This window comes from Tasmannia lanceolata, unplaced genomic scaffold (genome assembly GCF_043159265.1).
Source record: "Tasmannia lanceolata isolate RefF3 unplaced genomic scaffold, GAP_Taslan_0.1 ptg000003l, whole genome shotgun sequence".
NCBI classification, from domain to species: domain Eukaryota; kingdom Viridiplantae; phylum Streptophyta; class Magnoliopsida; order Canellales; family Winteraceae; genus Tasmannia; species Tasmannia lanceolata.
This window is the reverse complement of record NW_027518680.1, coordinates 24191270-24212550: the sequence shown is the minus strand read 5'-3', so window position 1 is coordinate 24212550 and position 21281 is coordinate 24191270. Positions and strand designations below refer to the sequence as shown.

Below are 21281 nucleotides of genomic sequence, written 5' to 3'. Positions count from 1 at the left end.
TTCTTTTAAATGGCTCATTTAACTCTATATTAATGTGCGAACTATGTGACATGTATCCTAAGATCTAATTTCAATATAATTCCTAAATGTGTATCTTGATTTTCTTAATTTGTTTGAATTCAATCTAAGTGAAAGTTCTCCTAAAATTCTAATTTCATGGAAAGTCCTAAATGATTTAATTATTTTTAATTTAAGGATTAATATACAAAACCCCACCACTTATGTGTCGAGCCGACTCGGGCTTGGTATGCCACTCAAGTATCCAAGTTGCCTACGTATCCCAGCCTCACTAGAATCAGAGTCGATCGTAGTTCGATGCACCTAAACTAAGCTAGTTATGCCTAACTCATCTAGAACACCGATCTAGACTGGATTGACTATTTCAACAGTTTTAAGAGAAAATATTTAGTTCAAGTTGAAGATTTTATTATCCTATGACTTCATCTAAGATGCTATATGGTCATAGCTAAGTGCACGACGTTCCTTAGACTAATGCAGGTTAACCTACATCCTAGGTCTAGTTCAATTTGTTGAACTTGATGATTTTCGATTTCAAGAATTGTCGATTCCTAAACATCTAAGGAATACCAAAGGCTCTATGGTTCGCAAGTTTCGGCCTCGAATCGCAACCATGGAAGGGAATCATGCTCTCAACCCTTGTATAATTTTAGCACGTAAGTTATGCTATCTTATTGCCTGGCATATTTCTCAGGATTTCCGTGGATAGTGGACCTCAGAGCCAATAACATACTATAATTTACACACTCCAATTATGCTGGATCGATCGCAATTAGTATACGATTATGGTTACGATCTCTGCATCTAAATTATCCTAGCATGTTATTTTACAAAGGAAATCTATTACTCCTAAGATTTCTGTTTCAGATGGCTTAGTGATTGAATACATGATGAAAAGTTAGAGTTCTCTGAAAATTTTCATGGTGCTTTGAATTAATTTGGATTTTTAAATGAATTTATCACAATTGGATCAGATTAATAATTTTACAAAGAAGCCTATAGCTAATTAAGTTATCTGTTCCAGAAACTTTAGGATATGATTTGTTCTTTAAAATTATATTGTGCTTTAATTTTTCATGATTTTAAATATTGAAATTCGATTTTTAATTGATTTTCCACTTTCAGGTCAGATTGATGACATTACACTAACAAATATAGCAAATTAATTCTAACTCCAACCAAACTTTTACTAGATCATTCTCGGACAAATATACAATTATGAGAAAACATTCAGATATTATTTCAATAATTGTCTAGTTTTAACAGATATATTCATGTTCTGGTCAGAGAAATTAAAAATCAATAAAAAATATTAAAATATGCCCAAAATTTCTGAGAAATTCACAATATGATTCTGACTAGTCAGTGCATCTTTCTACCAAATTTCAGCTTTTAAGGAGTTCGTTTACTAATATGTCCTTCATATACATGAAAATCAGTGATTTTATCAAAACAATTCCAGTTAAAATAATAAATAAACTTCAAATCTTTTGAAAAATTTGTATGATATTTAAACATAAAAAATCTAGTGAGGACCAAATTTCAATCAGTTTTGAATTGTTTTGTTATATGAACGATTTTTAGAACCATCAAAATCATATTTCCGGGTATTTTTTGAACGAATTTTTGAGCCATCAAAACAAATGAAATTTACTGGAATTTTTAAATCTTTGATGTTCTTTTAACCTCATTAAGACCCAGAAAATATAGCTTCACGAAAAACCCTTGGTTTTAAAACACTCACTTTGTAAAACGATTCAAAAGCCACTAGATATCCCAATCGGTTAAACACCCAATTTTCTCATATAACGACTCATTTTTTTACCAAAATTGATAATCAAATAAACTGACCCACCAAAATCATATTAGATCATGCATGGTAGCTTTTACGAAAATCATGAAGAAAACAAAGAAGAAATGACCCTAAGCATGCTTTTCTACTTTTGATCTTACAAAGATGAAGGAACATACCGTTGATCGTGCTCCTCGTCTCTAGGGTGCGTAAATCCGAGGTATACGCTTTGTCGCACCCTTTTATACGCAAGAGAAAACCCCTTTGATGACGCTTCCCAAGATGATCCGCACCACAAGTTGACAAAAGAGAAGATCGGATACCAATTTTTTGTAGATCATAAAAGGGGATATTGGGTTGTGTATGGGAGCAAGAGGGAATTAGAGAGGATGTTTAGAATATGGGAGTAGATGAAAGAGGAATTGTTGAGTCCTTGGTCACTTAAGAGATTGGGAGAAGAAATGTAGATGGTGGCTTTTAATGGAAAAAAAAGTAGGGATTGGCTAAGCTATGAAAATGGGTGGATCGAATGAGGTGTGATATTAATGAATGGAGAAGGTATGGGTATGATGGGGATAGATGAATTGGGTTAAGCAACATGAGGCTCGGCTATGGAATATGGGAGGGGAGAGGTTTTCTTCTTCTTCTTTTTTCTACTACCCAGCTCTCTTTTTTTCAAGAAAAGTAATCGTCCCTTTATTCACATGCCATAGTATTTGTATCCCCTTTCTCCCCTCCTTCCAAGAAAAGAAATAATAGAAAAATCAATGTCACCTTCTTTTTTTTCATCAACCCCACATAGCAACTTTCTTTTTATAATATGAGAATGAGAGAGAGTTGCCAACATTATTCAAGGTTGTCCCAAAACTCCCATTTACGTGAATTTTATCAAAACGGCAACCTCAAAAGTCCCTTCCCAACTATAATTCGACTATAGAAAGCTAAAAGATCTTATGTAATTCTTAAACTCCAAGTGGGACCTACATGGGGAATGGAAAAAGAATGAGAGAGTTGGTCGGTTCCTTTGTGAGAAAGAAAGAGAAAGTTCCCATGCAAACCCACTCTCCTTTCCCAAGTTGTCTTTTATGGCTTCCTATGTGAGAGAAAGTGATCTACCTATAACTCCAATTGTGAGATCATCTTCCTTCTATGATGACCCAACGTCCCCTTTTTCATAGATTTAATATATATATTTCTTTATATAGGATTTGTATAAGAAAGGGGAACTTACAAGGTTGCATCTAATCCAAAGAAAAAGACAACACTAAAGTAGGTCCCACATGATATGGCCGAAATCTCAAACCCCATTAAATTCAAATATTTGATAATCGTTATATAGTGGGCCCTACTATGGTATACGGATAAGCATGAGGGAGAGAGAAACATTATACAGTCGGCGTCATAGGATGATCCAAACCGTCCAAATAAATGAGCTATAGTGCAAATGGGTTATATTCCTAAGCCATTTCTATCGGACAATCCTAACTGTCCAATTGATTCTCCTTGTAAAGTGGTGATTACCTCCTAATGATGATCCTAACTATTCATTTGACAGATGAAGGATCATTACATAAGTTGGGCGTGCCCCGCTGAACCATTTCCAAATGATAAGTTATGCCTAAAAAATCATTTCCAAGGATTATCCGAATTCTTTAACTTGACGGTCACAACAGAAATTGATTGTCTTCCCAAAAGCTACTCATGGGCTGATCCAAACCCTCCATTCGATGGGCTAAAACGTAAACCGGTTGCGCCCCCCGCATTGCTTTAGAATTATCCAAACCGTCCATCTCATGAACCTCTTTGTGGAAATAATGAGCCTCACTTGAGTGACCGAATCCCTCTAGAATAATTTTCAGAATTTATTGTTGGTGGGCCCAAACAAGATTAAAACTCCCTTGAAATTTGAAATTTTTTCAATTGAAAATTATGTTGGCTCGCTTGTTCAACCCAAATCACAATTGTAGGACCACGAATTCTCACAAACTCCTCTTATTTGAAACTTCATGAACACTCTTTCTCAACACTTGCTGGAAAAGATGGAAAACACAGTGGAAATGATCGAAAAGATCGAGATAATGTAAGAAACGGACACGGACACGGAAATAGAAAACACTGAAAAACCGATAGAAAAACACTAACTTCTTTGTTGATTAAAGCGGAGCAAAATGGGGGTGTCTACACGTAGTAGATCGGTTTTTTTTTGTTCTGGTCTTCTTTGATCAGAACGGCCGCCAACGCTACCGGACTCACCGATAGGTACAACATTAGCTCTTCCACGGGTTCAGGTTTGCTCATTAGGGGCGGTGTGGATAGGTACACCTTCAGTTCTTCAAACCCAGTTTGACATTCCGAAGTCCAAGGGGCCGTCTTAATCCCCTTGACCGCGTTGAAAAATGGTAGGCACCTTTCTGCCGATTTAGAGACGAAGCGTTCCAACACGGCTACCATCCCTGTTAGCTTTTGAATTTTCCTTATGGTAGTTGGCGGATTTAGATCCACCACTGCCTGGATTTTCTCCGGATTCACCTCTATCCCTCTCTGGCTGACCATGAATCCAAGAAATTTTCCCGCGGCGATGCCAAAAGTGCATTTAGAAGGATTCAGCTTCATGTTGTGTTTCCTCAAGACCTGAAATGCTTCTTCCAAATCGGGTATGTGATTGGAAGATTTCTTGCTCTTCACTAGCATATCGTCTACATACACCTCCATGTTGCGCCCGATTTGTTCTCTGAAAATCTTGTTCACCAGTCTCTGATATGTTGCTCCGGCATTCTTTAGGCCGAAGGGCATTACACGGTAGCAGTATATCCCCTGGTCGGTCACGAACGAAGTCTTGGGGATATTTGCTTCATACATGTGAATCTGGTTGTACCCAGAAAATGCGTCCATAAAACTTAGGAGCTCGTGCCCCGCGGTGGCATCTATCAGTTGGTCGATCTTAGGCAGCGGATAGCTGTCCTTGGGACAGGCTTTGTTCAGATTGGTGAAGTCTATGCAAATTCTGCATTTTCCACTGGCTTTCTTCACCATGACCACATTCGCCAGCTAGTCGGGGTACTTGATCTCCTGTATGAAATCGGCCCTCAGGAGTTTTTCCACTTCCTCCCTAATCACTTGTTGTCTCTCTGGGGCGAAATGCCTTCTTTTTTGCTTCACCGGTCTGCTAGTGGGGTCAACGCTGAGTTTGTGCACAATAACATCGGGATCTATCCCGGGCATATCTGCGGGCATCCAAGCGAATACGTCAGCATTTTTTTGCAGGAACCGGACTAATCCTTCGCGGGAATCGCCGCTCAATGTTGACCCTATGTTGACCAGTTTCTCTTGATCATCTTCATACAACGGGATTGGAACCAAGGCTTCGGCGGGTCGGTTTATCGTAGTCCGAGTTTCGTCTCTTAAATCCTGCAATTCAATAGGTAATGCCTCCGTTGCATTTTTTCCTTTTAGCGCGGTCGCGTAATACTCTCTCGACTGCGGTTGGTCACCTTTTACTTCACCTACACCGTTGGGTGTTATGAATTTCATTTTCTGATGGTAGGCTGAGGCAATAGCGCGGAGTAGGTTCTGTCTCGGTCTTCCTAAGATAGCGTTGTAGGCCGAAGTGGCCCTCACTACCAAAAACTTAACCATCGCGAAGGCCTGGTGGGGAGGTTCTCCGAACAAGACGGGGAGTTCGATCTATCCTTCGACCTTGACTATCTCCCCAGAGAATCCGAACAAATATGAGTTCGCCGGTTTTAAGCATTCGTCCCCGATCATCATTTGCTTGAATGCGTGATAATAGAGGATGTCCGCCGAACTCCCATTATCCACCAAGATCTTCTTCAGTTCCCAATTAGCAACGAGCATGGTTATGACCAAGGCGTCATCATGGGGGAGTATCAAGTTGTCCAGATCTGCATCTGAGAATGAGATCTCGTTTTCTACCTTCAACTTTTTGTGGCTGGTATGGACCGCGTTGACCTGCCGAGCGTAGGCTTTGCGGGCGGCCGATGAGGTTCATCCCGCTGTCGGGCCACCCATAATAGTGTTTATGACTCCAGTAGGTTGTGATCGTTGTGGTTCTAACCGCGGGCTAAGAGGAATGGGAGAGTTGCGACGGGCTAGGGGTGACCGTGGTCGTTGGGGGCTCTTCCTGCCTTGAGGGCTTCTCTCTTGACGTTCTCTTCTGTCACCACCATGCTCAACATATCTGTCACCACCAGGCTCAACATATATCTTGAGATAACCCCTTTGAATCAGTAATTCGATTTCCTCCTTAAGCTGCCTGCACTCATTGGTGTCATGCCCATGGTTGTGGAACCGGCAATACTTAGATTTATCACGCTTGTTTCCTTTTGTCAGCATTCTGTCCGGCCATTTAAGAAAATCTTCTCCTTTGATCGCGGCCAGTATGCGGGTCCTGGATGTATTGAGGGGCGTAAAATTTCATTCCCTTCGTTCCGGGCTTCTTTCTCTTCTCAAGGGCTTGTCGTCCCTACGTTTCGTAGGGTTCTTTTCCTCTTCTGAAAATTTTCTCCTCCCTGAGTCCAGCGCTGCCAACGTTTCTTCGATGGAGATGTACTCTTCCACCCCCTCCATGAGATCTGCCAATGAGTGTGGATTTCGGCGAGCTACAGTTCGGCGGAACTCAATCAACTTTGCACCCGCAAGTAGTGCATTTGTAGCGGCAGAAGGGTCCAAGTTCGGGACTTGCAGGGCTTCTCTGTTGAATCGGCTTACGAATGCTTTTAGGCTTTCACCATCTTCTTGTCTTAGAGCCATTAACAACGCCACGGTCTTGCGCGGCCTTCGACTGCTCATGAAGTGCCTGACCAGGTCGTCAGCGAATTCTTCGAAACTATCTACAGAGTTTGGTTTGAGCCATGAGTACCAATCTCTTGCGGCTCCCGTCAAGCTGGTTGGAAATGCCCTACAGAGGAATCCCTCAGAAGCTCCGTGCAAGAGCATTATGGTTCTGAATGTTTCCAAATGATCTACTGGATCCGTGGTCCCATCGTACTATTGGACCGGAGGCATTTTGAACCCTTTTGGTGTTGGTGCGTTTAACACGTTATCTGTGAAAGGATGTCCGCTGGAGAATGGCTTCAGAGAGGACCGATGGTGGTTTTTAGCCAGTTCCTCGATTCGGTGGTCAATCTCTTCAAAGCTTCGCAACACGAGATCAGTTCTTTTTTCTGTCCGACTACATGGTCTGGCCTTCCTTTCAACAGTGGGGCTTGTCGCGGAATCTGAGCGACTCTTCGGAGTCCTCCTGTGACGACCGGAACCCGGTGACGCTGCACTGATCGAGACCGGTATCGTCGATGAGGTTCTGACTGCGCATGCCCTGTTCTGGAGTGATGGTCACTTCTCGAGTGAGAGCGATGAGTCTGATCACGACGGGGCGGTGCAGGCTCTTCTACTGGCAGATCCATCCTTACCTCTGGAAGTTGGAAGACCTCAGGGGGAAGGCCTTGAGCGACCTGTTGAACTAAGCTCTTGTATTGATCGACCAGTGTCGTCATTTGTTGAAAAAGAGTCTGAATTTACTAGGGCGTAGGAGCCGAGACAGGAGTCGACTGGGCCGGGCCCGGCTCCGCCACTGCCGGAGGAATAACGACCCGCGAGGCGAGTCGTTCTCCCCGAGTTGCTTGATGTGGTGTAGATCGGACCGCCCGAGCAGGGGGTGCTCAGGTACTCTTCCGTCCTGCCATTTTTCTTGAGACATAGAACGGCTTTTTGTTTGCGGTCCCACAGATGGCGCCAATCTGTTGTGCCCAAAACTGATAACAGATAAGGCAGTAACGTAAGAGCTGACTTAGTGAATCCTAATTGCTGAACTGGTTGAGAGGCAATGACCTGCACAGTGACACACGAGGTCAGAAGGCCAACCCGGAGTCCTTGCTCCGGACGGGCTCCGGACGGGCACTTCGACACTCAAGTCAGTGAAACTGAACAGTCCCAAGAAATCACTATTCATTGCTTTGACAGTTCAGTTTCACTGACTTGAGTGTCGAAGTGCCCATCTGAAGCAAGGACTCCGGGTTGGCCTTCTGACCTCGTGTGTCACTGTGCAGGTCATTGCCTCTCAACCAGTTCAGTAATCAGGATTCGCCAAGTCAGCTCTTACGTCACTGCCTTATCTGTTACCAATTTTGGGCACAACACTTTTCATTAATGATTTTACTCAGCTTTGGTAATTTGTATTGTACTGTAGTGAATATTACAAAGAATGCTTGTGAAAGATTAAATAAAAAAAAAATTGAATCTTTTTATAATTTGCTTTTTTTTTGTACGCGTTCCGTCTTTCTCATGATTGTTTTTGTACGATACTACTATTTGTTCGGATTTGAACCGATGATTTGTGTACTTGAAGATAATATAAATTGATATGCGTCGATCTATTCATGAGAATGCAAACTCTTCAGGAGAAAGACAAGATTGAAATAACTTGAGCAGGGGACCATAAACACTGTTCTGACCCTCCATATTTGGTAATTAATAAAGGGCATACTCCATGTGGAAGAAGTTTTGCTTTGAGCAATTGATTTAGGCAGAGATAAGATCCAAGAGGTATTTCAATGGCAACCCTTTTGAGGATGATTCTATCCATAGGTTCTTGAACCGCTTTCCCGATGGAAAGTTGAAGCTCAATTAGAATGGCGTGGGGTTACAGAAGGTACATAGGGTTTTTCTGGGCTAATTGAGAATATGCAGCAAGGAGGCTCTTGCGGCTCCTACCAGGTCTGTAAGAATGCCTCCTATGGCTACTGCATTGCTACTGTCCCGAGCAGGAGCCTCCCTAGGTATGGGACTGGGTGGGACCCAACCTGGTATGGGACAGGTTTAAAGGGCCTTGCCTAACGCATTCCATCAGTTCTAGAGCTTTTGGCGTATCGGTAAGGTACCTAACATGCATCCTCACAGAGGGAGGAATCTGAGTTCATTTTTGTCATCCCATAAAGGAGGTTTGGACCAAAAACAGAACTTACCAACAATAGAGATTGGATTGAATGGGCATCGCCCAAGATGGGTATTCGTTGGTTAGTTTCTTATTGGAAAACACTTTGAAAATGGGATTCCGTTTGGAAAATAAAAAGGGACAGAAATGATTGTTGATTTGACCCTTTTAAATGTGTATCTATTGATTTTAAGGGGATTTGAGCTCCCTCCCACTGTCTTTGTCGACGTGGCTCCAATGCTCGATGCCTGTTTTTGTTCCCAAAACGGAATCCCGTTTTGCTATCATATCTCCTTTTTATTTGTCATCTTCCTTGTTATTATTAGGATATGTTTGGCAACCCAGAAAAAAATTTCATGGAATCTTTATTTATTATGAGAGAGAAATTTGAGGGGCTGGAAAACAGTGAGAGAAAAATCTATTCTAAAAAGAGAAATTTTTTTCTCTATTTCCTGCCCTATCTCAGGTTCTCTTCATTCAATGCCCTCTGAAATGTCGTGCTTTTCAAATTTTCGGTTACATATGGAAAAAGATTGCCTGAACCACCTCAGTTCAAGTTTTTATTCAGAGGGCCTCCATTTTATGATGGTATTCCTCTAAATAAACTAGGAAAATGATATAGTAACCAAAGAGTAAGACCTATGTGCAAAACCAACAATCAGAATATGCCATGTGTAAAAAAACATACATTCTTGGTTAGTTTCCTAAACCAAAGAACAGTTGTACCTCACTTGGGATGTGGTGGCAATAACTGATTTGTTGAGTTTCCTCCTCGGTTGTAAAACCAGTTTCCCTAGCATGAGAAATTATATGGTGCCTGTGCGGGCATGCTCGTGCAAAAGGCACTGCCCTTGATATTTGATCCAACAGCATCAAATCTCTGCAGCTGTTGGATCAAATATCAAGGGCAGCATGCTCATCGTACCACTTACACGAGCATGCCCACTCGGGCACCATATAATTTGTCCCTTAGCATTACATGATAAACTACGACCATATCATTTTCCTCTACATCGTGGAAAAATGAAAATTTGCAAAGGAAAAATTTTCCGCCAGAAATATGTTTTCCCACAATCAAAATGACAATGTGGCCTAAATGAAAATGAGAAATAAAAGAAGAAAAGGTAGGGAAACTGTATGCAGTCATTAACAACGGGCAACCGATCAGACCCAATGAACGCACATCCAAGCAAAACATATGTTTTTGGAGAGGCCAACATGCCAACATGGGTAAAGGTTTGAGGGAAGAATAAAAAAGTTCTATTTAGAAGGGAGAGTTTCGAGGGTTTTGGAATAACAAATCCATGATTAACTATCATCTTTAACGAACCACAACTATTTCAGGCTGTAGATGTACATAATCACAAATGTAGAATAATTGGTAGACAGCAAACATGGGAACATCTGATTGAAGGTGTGTGATGGGTGGACCAAAGCCCAAAATTTATTTAACTACTTGTGTGCATTGTCTGTAATTAAATCATCATCATCATAATCCATTCATCCATTCCACAGCCACCAATATGACTGTTAGTATCATCCCGGCAGTTGAGAACGTAGTAATCAAAGCGATGATCAACGGGACTCGGGCTATATAATCCACAGTGGGGCCCACAATTTGGAGGATCTAGATGCATTCAAAGGTAGCCAAATATAAGGGAGTAAGAGGCAATGTAGTAATAAAAAGTACAGCAAGTTAGTCCATAACAGATTGTTAGCACCCAAAAGCTGATAATAAATACCTTCATATGCACAAAATGGATCAAATTCTCCCATGTATCTTCCTATAGAGAATCATCAGAATCATCGGAGTCACTTCTTTCAGGCTCCGGACCACCGCTATTCACTCCGGCCTCTGGAACATCTGGCTTTGGTGGAGGCAGGGCCGCGGTTTTCTCACGTGCATTGCTGCGCCTGGTATCATCACCATCTTCCTCCTGCTCAATCACTTCAACATGTGGTTTCCATCCTTGGTCAAGGAATTAAGCACCAGATGTTCATGTACATACAATTATCGAAAATGTTTTTTCAAATCTTGTTTTAGTAGTCCAAAATTTTATTTTAGAAGATATGTCATCAAAACTTAAAACCAAAGCCTCAATTCTTTACGGTTGAAGCAAAGGGATTTAGAAATCATGGGGTGTGGTTCAATCCCAATGGCTCAGGTAATAAGGTAGAGCCATTATATTGAAGAACAAATCAATGGGTACACGATTAAATCACAAACCCCATGCAAATATCAGATAATTTCAGTAATTGCCATGTGTTCATGTCATTTAAATTGAAAGAATGGTGACTACAAATATGAAGGATATCAACATTATCTGTTGTTTTTCTATAGATAATGTCATGTAGATCTTTCTCAACCCGCTGGACAAACTCCGGCTGCAAATGCAAAAGACCGCATGATTACAACGAAGACAAAATGCAGAAATAAGAATGTAATTATGAGTGAATGTAGTGGTGAATACATTTAGATCGGGCTCTCTACGAAACCGTCTCCTGCGAGCATCTCTCATTGGAGGGGTAAGGCCATGCTTGTACTCGACCCCCTCCGGGGCTGGATCGCCATTTTCCCTCACTGTAATTATCTGTCACAGCCAACAAACTCAAATTAATCTGATAGACTAAAAAAAAGCATCGCCAAGTTCCCTAAGAAGGATAACTCATATTTCTTTTAAAAGTTAAAACCATAACGAAACTAGTAACCAAACCAAACTACACAAAAATCAACAAGAGACTAGAGGATAAGATTTTTAAACTAATTAATATAAAAACAATCAAGTCCCTTGATCTACTCGCACTTGATTGAGCCTTCATCAAGTCAGAATTGAGCTTCGAATTTCAAGTAGGGCAATAACTGTGATGTAACAGATCTTAGAATGTATTACCTGCCCAACATCGGCAGTTTTAATAAGCACACTATCATCGTATGTTTTGTATGATTCCATGATGCAAGGAAGATCCAAAAGAGAGGCCGGAAAATGATCATTGCCAATGACAAATGTGCCACTTCTTCCATCCTCTGCAACACAGAAGCTTTAGATGATGTAAGATCCCAACCAATAATGGCATTAGCAAGTTTCTGATAATGAATGCAAGTTAAAGATGCAATGAGACAAGGTATTCAAAAGATGGAACCCTTCCGAGTTTATAGGATTTGGCACACCATTAAAAAAAAAAGGATTTGTCAAAAACATTGAATTAGCATCAAGTACATGTTGCTAATAGGAATGAAGATATTAAAGAGCTAAACTACAAACAGGATACTGAATGAAGGAAGAAGAGTTTCATACCTGAGAAGGACAAATCCAATGACTTATCTTCAGAAGAAGATGCATTCTCACTCAGTAGGCGATCAATCCTCTCAGCAACTGCCGGTGGAACACGAAGTATGAATTGTTCTTCCATATTTGACAAATCTAATTTGATTCAGCAAAGCAGAGCCAGCTCTTCAAAACCAGAGAAAAATGAACAAATTAACAATGGAATTATTATTATTTTTTTACACTATAAACAGTGTGTTATGCAAGAATGGGTATGATGCAGGGCAAATGCGCAAAAGAAAACTTGGCTGTTGTAGGGGAGCTCTAGTACCAAGTGGATGCTATTCTACTTGGAATTCTCAATAAAGAAGGGTAACTTCTGTATTTGTTTTAACCTTGAGCTTAGTAATGCATTTCAGTCAAGAATTCGAGCATGGCAAGTCTGAAGTTTGTGAACATTGTAACCAGGTCCAAATCCAAAAGCATCTGAGTTTTCATTCTTAGGTCTAATGTATACACTCAAAGTAATTAAAATCTACTTTATATCATCTGATTTAGCTAGTATGTCAATCGGACATAGCCAAAACAGTGACTTGCAGCTGGAATTGCATAGCACGGCCGCCCGGAGAGTGGTATTTCACATTTTCACATTCGATCCTTTGAAGATCCGCTCCTGTGAGATGGTCTCTATGGCTACCATAATTGGGGCTATCGTGCCCTGTCATTAATTCATGATTCCCATGGGGCTTCAATGCAAATCATTAGGTCAATGTCCTTCTCAACTAGCTGCCTTCTTCTAATTTGAGACCAAAACAAAGGTATTTGAAATTGATTGATTAGGCTAGAGTAGGAGGTTCCTTGGGAGAAGCAAGGAAATTATGAAATTCCACATGCTAAGGTGCTGAAATCAGCCCACATGCAAGTCTCCTCTTTGGGGACATTCAACAAACAGAACACATGCAAGGCATTTGTGCATTGACGACATGCAATAACCCATCACATTAGTTGCTATTAAGGACACGAATTGAAGCTCCCAAAATTTATACTATGCATGCTTTTAAACTAATTGTTCAGAAAAGGCTGACCATTGATCGGGTATTGGAGTAAAGCTTTTATCACATTAAAAGGGATCAAGAGCCAACATAGGTTTTGAGACTCTGGAAAAAGACTAAGTTCTCATCAATGAAAATCATCTACCTTATGGCAAAATTATGCTCTACCATGGACGGTCATGATCCACAAATACTATGGTCTATGGATCTTGAAGAAAATACACGGGAAAATTTCAGATTTAGCATTCTGATGATAGCAAGCACAAGATGGTGGCTGACACTATACGTTTTGACAGGTGGAGCTTCATTCAGTGAGTTTCATTTAACTAGCAAGGACGAAGATGGAAATTGAAAGGCCAGTGATAGCTTCACTTACAGAGACGGTTTTCTTTGGTGGAGAGATTCACCAAACGTTCATACCTAGGACTAATTTGGATAGAGATTTCATTCCCAGCATTGACTTCTTCCACGAATTGGATATCACGATCTGGAGATGCAATTCCTGTCAACACTACTGCGCGGGTTCAATTCCTGTCGTTCACCCACCAGTTACTTTTTTTTTTTTTTTGAAAATTTAAATTGTGGGAAACCATTTCCACATTGACGCTGCTTTCCTTTTTCATTTCTTTTTTTGAAAATTAACTTTTATTGATAGAAAGATCAAAACAGGCAGTTACAGAGTGGGGACAAGATGTTCCCGAAAGAGGAGTACAAGGAATAACATAGAGTAATCCCCTTAAGAGGGTGAGATGTCAATTTCAGTCTGATAAACAAATCGAATGGCTGGTAGATGGGCCCCTTCTTTTGCCAACACATCTGCTTCAGAGTTAGCAGTCCTCTGACGATGCTGCAAGGAGGGTTGAATATCCCGTACAAGGTCTCGAATTTCATCGAGAATTGAGTGAATTCTCCATGGACCGCCTCCTTCGTTCCTTGCCCAGCCTACGACATTGGTGGAGTCACCTTCGATCACTAGAGGACCAATTCAGTTGTTTGCATACCATTTTAGTCCCGTCAAGAGAGCTTTCGCCTCAGCCTCATTTGCGTCACACCAACCAGCTGGTCCTGAATAGGTCATGATAGTAAGACCATTTGCAGTTCCGAAGAATCCCTCCAATTCCAGCCAAACCCGGATTCCCTTGAACGCTTCCATCAAAATTCAACTTCAACCACCCCTCCGGCGGTGGATCCCATCTCGGAGTAATTAAAGTGGACTTCCTCTTCTCTCGCGATACGATGCCCCATTGTCGAATAATAGATCCAACAGAATAAGGTATCTCTCCGTTCATTCGAGCCCATGCAATAATAGATAATTTGACTTCCAAGAGAATATAGCGCCATGGTTTTGCCTTGTCGCGGAAAATTCTGGAATTAAGTTCCAACCAAATATGCCACAAAGTCGCGTAAGATACTGCCGACCACATTCTTTCCGAGGCAGCCATTAAATATGCCAATCCAATGACAGATCATCGGGTGTATACAGTTGTACATCACCCAGCTGACACCAAATAGCCTGAACAATGCCATCCATATCTTATAGACGAAAGGGCATTGGATGAATAGGTGGTCAATGGTCTCTTCTTCTGAAAGACAAATAACACATCTGTTTGCAAGGTGACAACCACGACACTTCAATCTGTCAATTGTGTTGATGCAGCTGTGAGCTACAGTCCACATAAATGCCACAATCCGCGGAGGTGCATAGTTATGCCAAATTCGAGCACAATCCGAGTCAGGGTCCATTCGTTCATTCAAATGTTGGAAAAAGAGCGGACAGAGAATTTACCACTAGGATCAAGGCACCATATCCATTCGTCCTCAGCAGACGGATATGTAATGGCTCTCCAGAAGCAGAATAAGAGACGTAAAGCAGGCAATCTCCTAGTCCTTTAGATTACGTCTGAGTCAGATGTCCCAAAAGACACTAGGAGAGTTATCACTCCACCTCAGGTAGTTGGCTATTCTAGCCTGTTTGTTAGAGGCAACGCTGAATACCTCCGGAAACTGGGTTTAAAGCTTTTGATTCCCAATCCAAAAGTCTGACCAAAAGCGAATGGAATCTCCTTTACCAGCTTTGAATCTGAGATGGTGTAAGAGTGAATCTTGTGCCGAACATATTGATCTCCAGGCCCCGGATCCCTTCCCCGCCACGGGAGTCCCACATATCCATTCCCCCCAATCACAACCATATTTCGTGCGGATTATGTTATGCCACAGCGCCTCTTTTTCAGTCCCAAAACGCCACAGCCATTTTCCGAGCAAACCCCGATTCCGTAGTCAGATTTTTCCAATCCCCAATCCCCCTTTCTTTCGAGCTTTACAGACTGCATCCCATTTTAATAAATGTTGATTTTTTGCTAACTTCTATACCTTCCCAGAGAAAGTCACGCTGGATTCTTTCAATTTTGGATGCAATCGAAGCAGGAATTCGGAATAGAGACATATAGTACACGGGCATGTTACATAATGCCCGCTTTGATTAGCGTAATTCTGCCACCAAATGATAAATACCTTTTCTTCCAGGATGCCAATTTCCTCTCAATTCTTTCGATGACGGGATCCCATAGAGACGCCTTCAGAATTCCGAACCCCAAAGGTAACCCCAAATATTTCACAGGTAGTGCGGCATTGATACAACCAAGTGCATTAGCATCTTCTGATACCTGATCTGCTTCCATATTAATCCCAGCCACCACACTTTTAGCGAAATTTATTCTTAGCCCCGAAATAATTTTGAACCACCTGAAAAGCCTTTTAATATTTCGCATACAATTAACCCCCTCTTCCACTAATAACAACGTATCATCTGCGAATTGAAGGTGAGAAACAGATTCCGAGCGACTAGGTACCCTTTGTCTTCAGCTCTCTTGATAATCAAGCTAAGAGCTTCCGCCACAATGATGAATAAATATGGGGATGGGGATCTCCCTGTCTAAGCCCCCTGGAGCTCTTAAAATAATCAGCCGGTGACCCATTGACGCTGCTTTCCTCATTGCCCTCACCCACCGATTACTTATTCTATTCGATTTTCAGTATTCCTATTTAAGGCATTGGAAACTCACCATTTTCACCAACGATTAACACACGAATAGAATCATGTTATTATTAGAAATACCACCTTGGACATCCCTTTAGAGGAGTTTTATTCCAGTTAGACTTTGTTTCACCAAGAAAGCAATACATTGAGTTGAAACTCAAAACTCTTAACCAACCTAGATACCTAGGCCACTATTAGGAAACAATTCCTAACTCAACCAAAATAAAGGTTCAAAGGAAACGCAATTATAAGAAATATTATTCTAAAGACACTTTCTTTACTAGTAGGATCAAGTCCCAAAACAAGTTGGACATCTCCGCCTTAGTAGATTAGATTCTCTTAACTCAATCTTTATTAATCCCAACCGTCCATAGCCCATCCCAATTAAACTTTTCCACGTCCGAAAACTCCTAAAGAACTTGAAATTTTTTTTAAGCCTTAACTTTATCTATCATCCACCTTACTCCACAAGAATCTCCTAGGAAGAGTAATGTAAGCCCAAGGGTTCCCATGGGTTCAAACATTCACCTTTTCCTTCTTGTTTTGATGCTAGCAAACTCAAATTGATTAGCATTTATGGACTAATGTGTTGCTTTGAGATGTTGTGCTCTATACAGGATTTTGATATGTCATATCGCCATTACACAACTCATCTCAACACATGGCTTGTGGATCCACACACACATGATCAAAGAGCTTGCACCTACATTGGAGACATCACCATTTGGAGATGATCAAGTCAAGAAGCTCAAATTAAAGATTCCACAAGTTGCCTATCAAGTGTCAAGAAGAAGCTTGGAGTTGAACATGCCATGGTGACACCTCATGTACCTTTCAACAAGCATTGAAGATTGGAGAAAGTCACAAGAGCCAAACATGTTCAAGAAGTTCACTCACAAGCTGAAGAAGTTCAAGAAAGTGCAAAGGAGCAAAGGCATTCCAAGAAGACTCAAGGTTCTTTACTTGTAGAATGTATTTGAAGTCCTCTTGATTTTATGTTAAATGCACTTTCAAAAGGTTTTCAAATGATTTTCATACTTAACTTTTTATATCTTTCGAAACCATCAACACACCCAAAAATGTGTTTGAAAACCTAGGACTAAAGCCCATAGACCATGGCCCGAAGCCCCTGAATTTTAAAGGTTAAAAAGGAATTTTAAGCAGGGCCGGTTGACGGGGGCGTCCCGGGCAACCGCAGAAGGATGGCTGGAATTCCAACATCCTCCGAACAAAGTCAGGCCGATCGACCGGGGATTAGCCGGGCGACCGCGGAATTGTTTCTGTCGAAACAAAAACAATCCAGCATGGTTTGGGCAGGCGACCACAATGGGTCGGTCGACCGGGATAGTGTTTTTGAGCTTAAATTTAAATCAAACAGATTGCCCTTATCGGGCGACCGCCACTGGCTCGGTCGACCGCAACGGTTTGAAATTTGAATTTTCAAAAGAGAGCCCGATAAGGGCGGGCGACCGCTGTGCCTCTGTCGACTGCCGCGGCGTGGAAAACTAGCCTTTCAGGCTTGCACAGGTTAACTTTTTCAACCCAGTTTTTTACGGTTTTACCCCCAAACGGTCATATTTCCTTGTAGGCTATATATACGTTATCTAAACCTTTCTAACCAAGCTTTTGAACATTTTTTAAAGATCAAATCCTATCTTTCTTAGCTTAAACTTTTCTATCAAAAGCTAAACCTCTTTGAACTTGTATTTCCACATCTTATCGAGAGGAACTCCAAAGGCTTTACATTTGTATCTTTCTTTGGAGTGATTGTGAGCTTACAAAGTTGTAATCCGCCTATTAAAAGGCATTGAGAGTTTTTCTTTTTATTTGTTCTTCATTGTAAGAGGGTCTCCGATTCGGCCCGGTAACAAAGGTGAATCACTGTAAGAGGGTCTCCGATTCGGCCCGGTAACAAAGGTGAATCATTGTATGAGGGTCTTCGATTCAGCCCGATAAGAAAGGAGAATCCGGCATAGAGGGAGTATGCCCTCGCAAGGCTTCGTGCAGAAAGGGTGTCCCTTTTGGAGATTGGAGGAGGTGTTTGTACGGCTTGGAGGTTTGCCATTGAAGAACCTCATTTTTAGTGGAGTCCCCAAGGAGGTAAACTTGGAAGAGTGGAGTAGGTCTTGTGATAGACCGAACCATTATAAATCTTGTGCCTTGTGGATGACTCTTCTTCTCCTTCCTCTCTTGCACATGTGGTGATTGGTAAACTCTAACCCTAACTTGTTTTTATGTTTTAAATTGGACAAGGGTTAGTGAATGCATGATAAAGTAATATCTAAACCCTAGCTTTCATTACTATGCTTATTTAAACAAGGATTAGACTAATTAGTGCTTAATTAGTGGATTAACTTTTAATCTTCCACCTAATCAAGCCTAAAATTTTTAATTAGCCAATTCACCCCCCCTCTTGGGTTGTCACTTCCATTTCATTTGGTATCAAAGCTAAGGCTCTCAAAGAGATTTTTAATTTTAAAAATCTATAAGAGAAAAGATCAAATGACAATCGAAATGGATTTTGAGATAGGCCGATCCACTCTAATTCCTCCATTCCTTGATGGAACGAATTATGGAGCTTGGAAAGTGCAAATATTAGCATATCTTAAATCCATAGAATATGACATCTTAGATGTCATTGAAGAGGGGTTTTCCTTATCAAGGAAATGCACTAAAATGATTTAAAACTATTTTCCTTGAACTCAAAGGCAATGATTTTATTGTGTTGTGGATTAACTTCAAACATTTATGACAAAATTTCAAATTGCATCAATGCAAAAGATATTTGGACTTCATAAGAAAATATTTATCAGAAAAATTGTTCTCTTTTCAAATGATAAAATTTTTGGACAAAAAGATACTTCACAAAAATCTTTTGCAAAAGAAATTCTTTCAAACATTCAATTTCCAATTTTGAAATTCAAATTGAAAATTTGAAATCGAAAATAAATGAAAGTTTGGAAAGAAATGAAAAATTAAGTCAATGAACAAAATTTTGATAAATAAAAATGACTTAATTCAAAGATGCAATGCCTCTGAGAAAGAAAATAAAAGCCTTGCAAACACAAACATTGATTTAAATGAAAAACATAAACATGTTTGTGAAAATGAAGAACAATTAAAAACTAATTTATCCCATCAAAAAGAATTTTTGAAATTCAATTGAATGAGATTAAATTAGAAAAAGAAGAACTCTCTATTAAGAATCAAAGACTAAAAGAAGAAAAAGATAAGAATCTTTGCTTAATCTCAAAGTCTTATGATTCTATTTGTTCCTCATCTACTAATCATTACTCATGTACTTATTGTGGTAGATTTGGACATCACAAATCTAGGTGCAAGCTTAGATTTGTGAAATCTAACAAGTTTGTTTGGATACGAAAAGATACTCCCATAAACAAACTTGAGTGGAACCAAAGTGATTTGGGTTCCAAAGTCCCCCATTCAAACCATATATTGAATATAATGATATATGGGGTTGTGCTTAACTGTCATATCATATGAATTTTTCATTCTAGATACTTCATTTCATGATTAATATTTTTGTATCTAGTTTTCATGAGCTTAATTGATTTATCTTGTTATTCATGAATATAAATATTCATAAGTATGAAATTTTAACTTGAATGTATGTATATTTTAATGATCATGTCATTTATTATCTATAGTCTATAAAGAAAATAATGTTATATTTTTTAGACTATATTTGAGCTTTAATGATCATATCTTTTAGAAAAATCCATCCAAGTGCAAAATCACATCACTATGCACGTAGTACTCATCTACAAAGAAAATCCACATTAGAAAATTCAATGTGAAAATCATGTTTGTGCTTTCATGAAAATCAACCACTCCATTAGCCCATGAGTTCAACCTAAACTATCAAGTTCATTTCTTTCATATTTGAACTCTATTTTGGACAAATTTGGCATTTGTTAGATCTTAGAATATTTAACTTGTCTAGTATATTATCTCTAGCAAAATTAAAAGGTCAAAAAGCCATGCCTAAGAAAATCCACTCAAATCCTTTCTTAGACACCTCTTGTGCCCTAGGTGAGTAAATATGTCTATTTCTTACACTTAGTTGTCCGTCATCCCATTCTTGTGTGCTTAATGATTATCATTAAATGTATAAGAAATCTTAATGGGTTAAAGTAGATGTGTTCCAAAAGCTTAAAATGGATATCCTCTCATGACTAAGATGAACTTTGAAATTTAAATGAAATTATCTAGTCATGATAGTTCATTTTGGAATGCTTGTGTCCAAGATGTTTATCACTTGATATTCTCTAAGTCCTTGGATCTTTCACTAAATTCATATACGAATACACTATATAGAGAAGTTGAAAATGAGTCTAGATTCAATGTATCAAATTCATTTGAGTAGAATTGAAAATGTCATAAGAATCTAGTATCATTGATTGGGCACTTACTCATTATGGTGGTTGGCATAAAATGCTTTATGATGGGAACATGCACACATCTTGATTTTCTAAGGGCTTATGCAGTTGGTGCTTAATGCCTATTTTGTTTTAAAAGTGGTTTGTGGATGTAGAAATAGATGTTTGGACCATGAACCTCATGTTTGTCATGATTCCTTATATCTAAACATAGTAGACTAATCATGGATGTTGTGATAGGGATAACCCTTCATCCATGAGATCTACATAGTGTTCACATAAAATGGTTTAAAAATTGGAAAAATGCAAATGTATGTGAACCCATCATTAAAGAGAGTAATTTAATAGTAATACTCATTAAATCTCTTTAATAAAAGGCTTGGAATCTAAAATGATGCATATATATACACATTATGCCTGTGTGTGATCTCTAGATATATCTTCATTTGAGTATCTTTAAGATAGATCACTATAGAGTTTGAGTGAGTTAATAATATGAGAAATCTAAAGTCACTCAAACTTGTATCTCATGAGTTTATTTAAAATTGTGAGCATCTTCAAGATCATCATGAGATTATGCCTAAAAAGCCAAAAGTTTACCTAAGAAGCCGAAATTGGGTAAACCCGAAACGTTAAAAAAAATTCAACCAAAATTTCGAAATTTCATTTTCCTTGAAATTTCGGTCCAAAATGTTAGAAGATCACCAAAAAATCCGAATTTTATTCATTATTTAATATTTTCCCGAAATTTCAGCCGACCGAAATTT

The 21281-nt window shown here is 39.7% G+C and overlaps 2 protein-coding genes across 2 annotated transcripts in view; both read right to left on the bottom strand.

Moving 5' to 3' along the window:
• Positions 1-5494: 5494 nt before the first annotated feature.
• Positions 5495-6163, bottom strand: LOC143868246 (uncharacterized). The gene is made up of 2 exons (XM_077376169.1): positions 5956-6163; positions 5495-5718 (listed from the first exon to the last, which is right to left on the bottom strand). The coding sequence occupies exons 1-2, from the start codon at positions 6161-6163 to the stop codon at positions 5495-5497; spliced, it is 432 nt and encodes a 143-aa protein (XP_077232284.1).
• A 3784-nt stretch (positions 6164-9947) lies between these two features.
• LOC143854031 (transcription initiation factor TFIID subunit 7-like) overlaps positions 9948-21281 on the bottom strand; it is a 35251-nt gene continuing 23917 nt past the window's right edge. Inside the window, exons 4-9 of the mRNA XM_077363740.1 lie at positions 12056-12211; positions 11651-11784; positions 11231-11350; positions 11075-11144; positions 10502-10716; positions 9948-10386 (exon numbers count right to left, since the gene is read on the bottom strand). Of these exons, the coding sequence (XP_077219855.1) occupies positions 10544-10716; positions 11075-11144; positions 11231-11350; positions 11651-11784; positions 12056-12170 (612 nt within the window). The 5' untranslated portion in view covers positions 12171-12211 and the 3' untranslated portion in view covers positions 9948-10386; positions 10502-10543. The remainder of the gene's footprint in view (positions 10387-10501; positions 10717-11074; positions 11145-11230; positions 11351-11650; positions 11785-12055; positions 12212-21281) is intronic.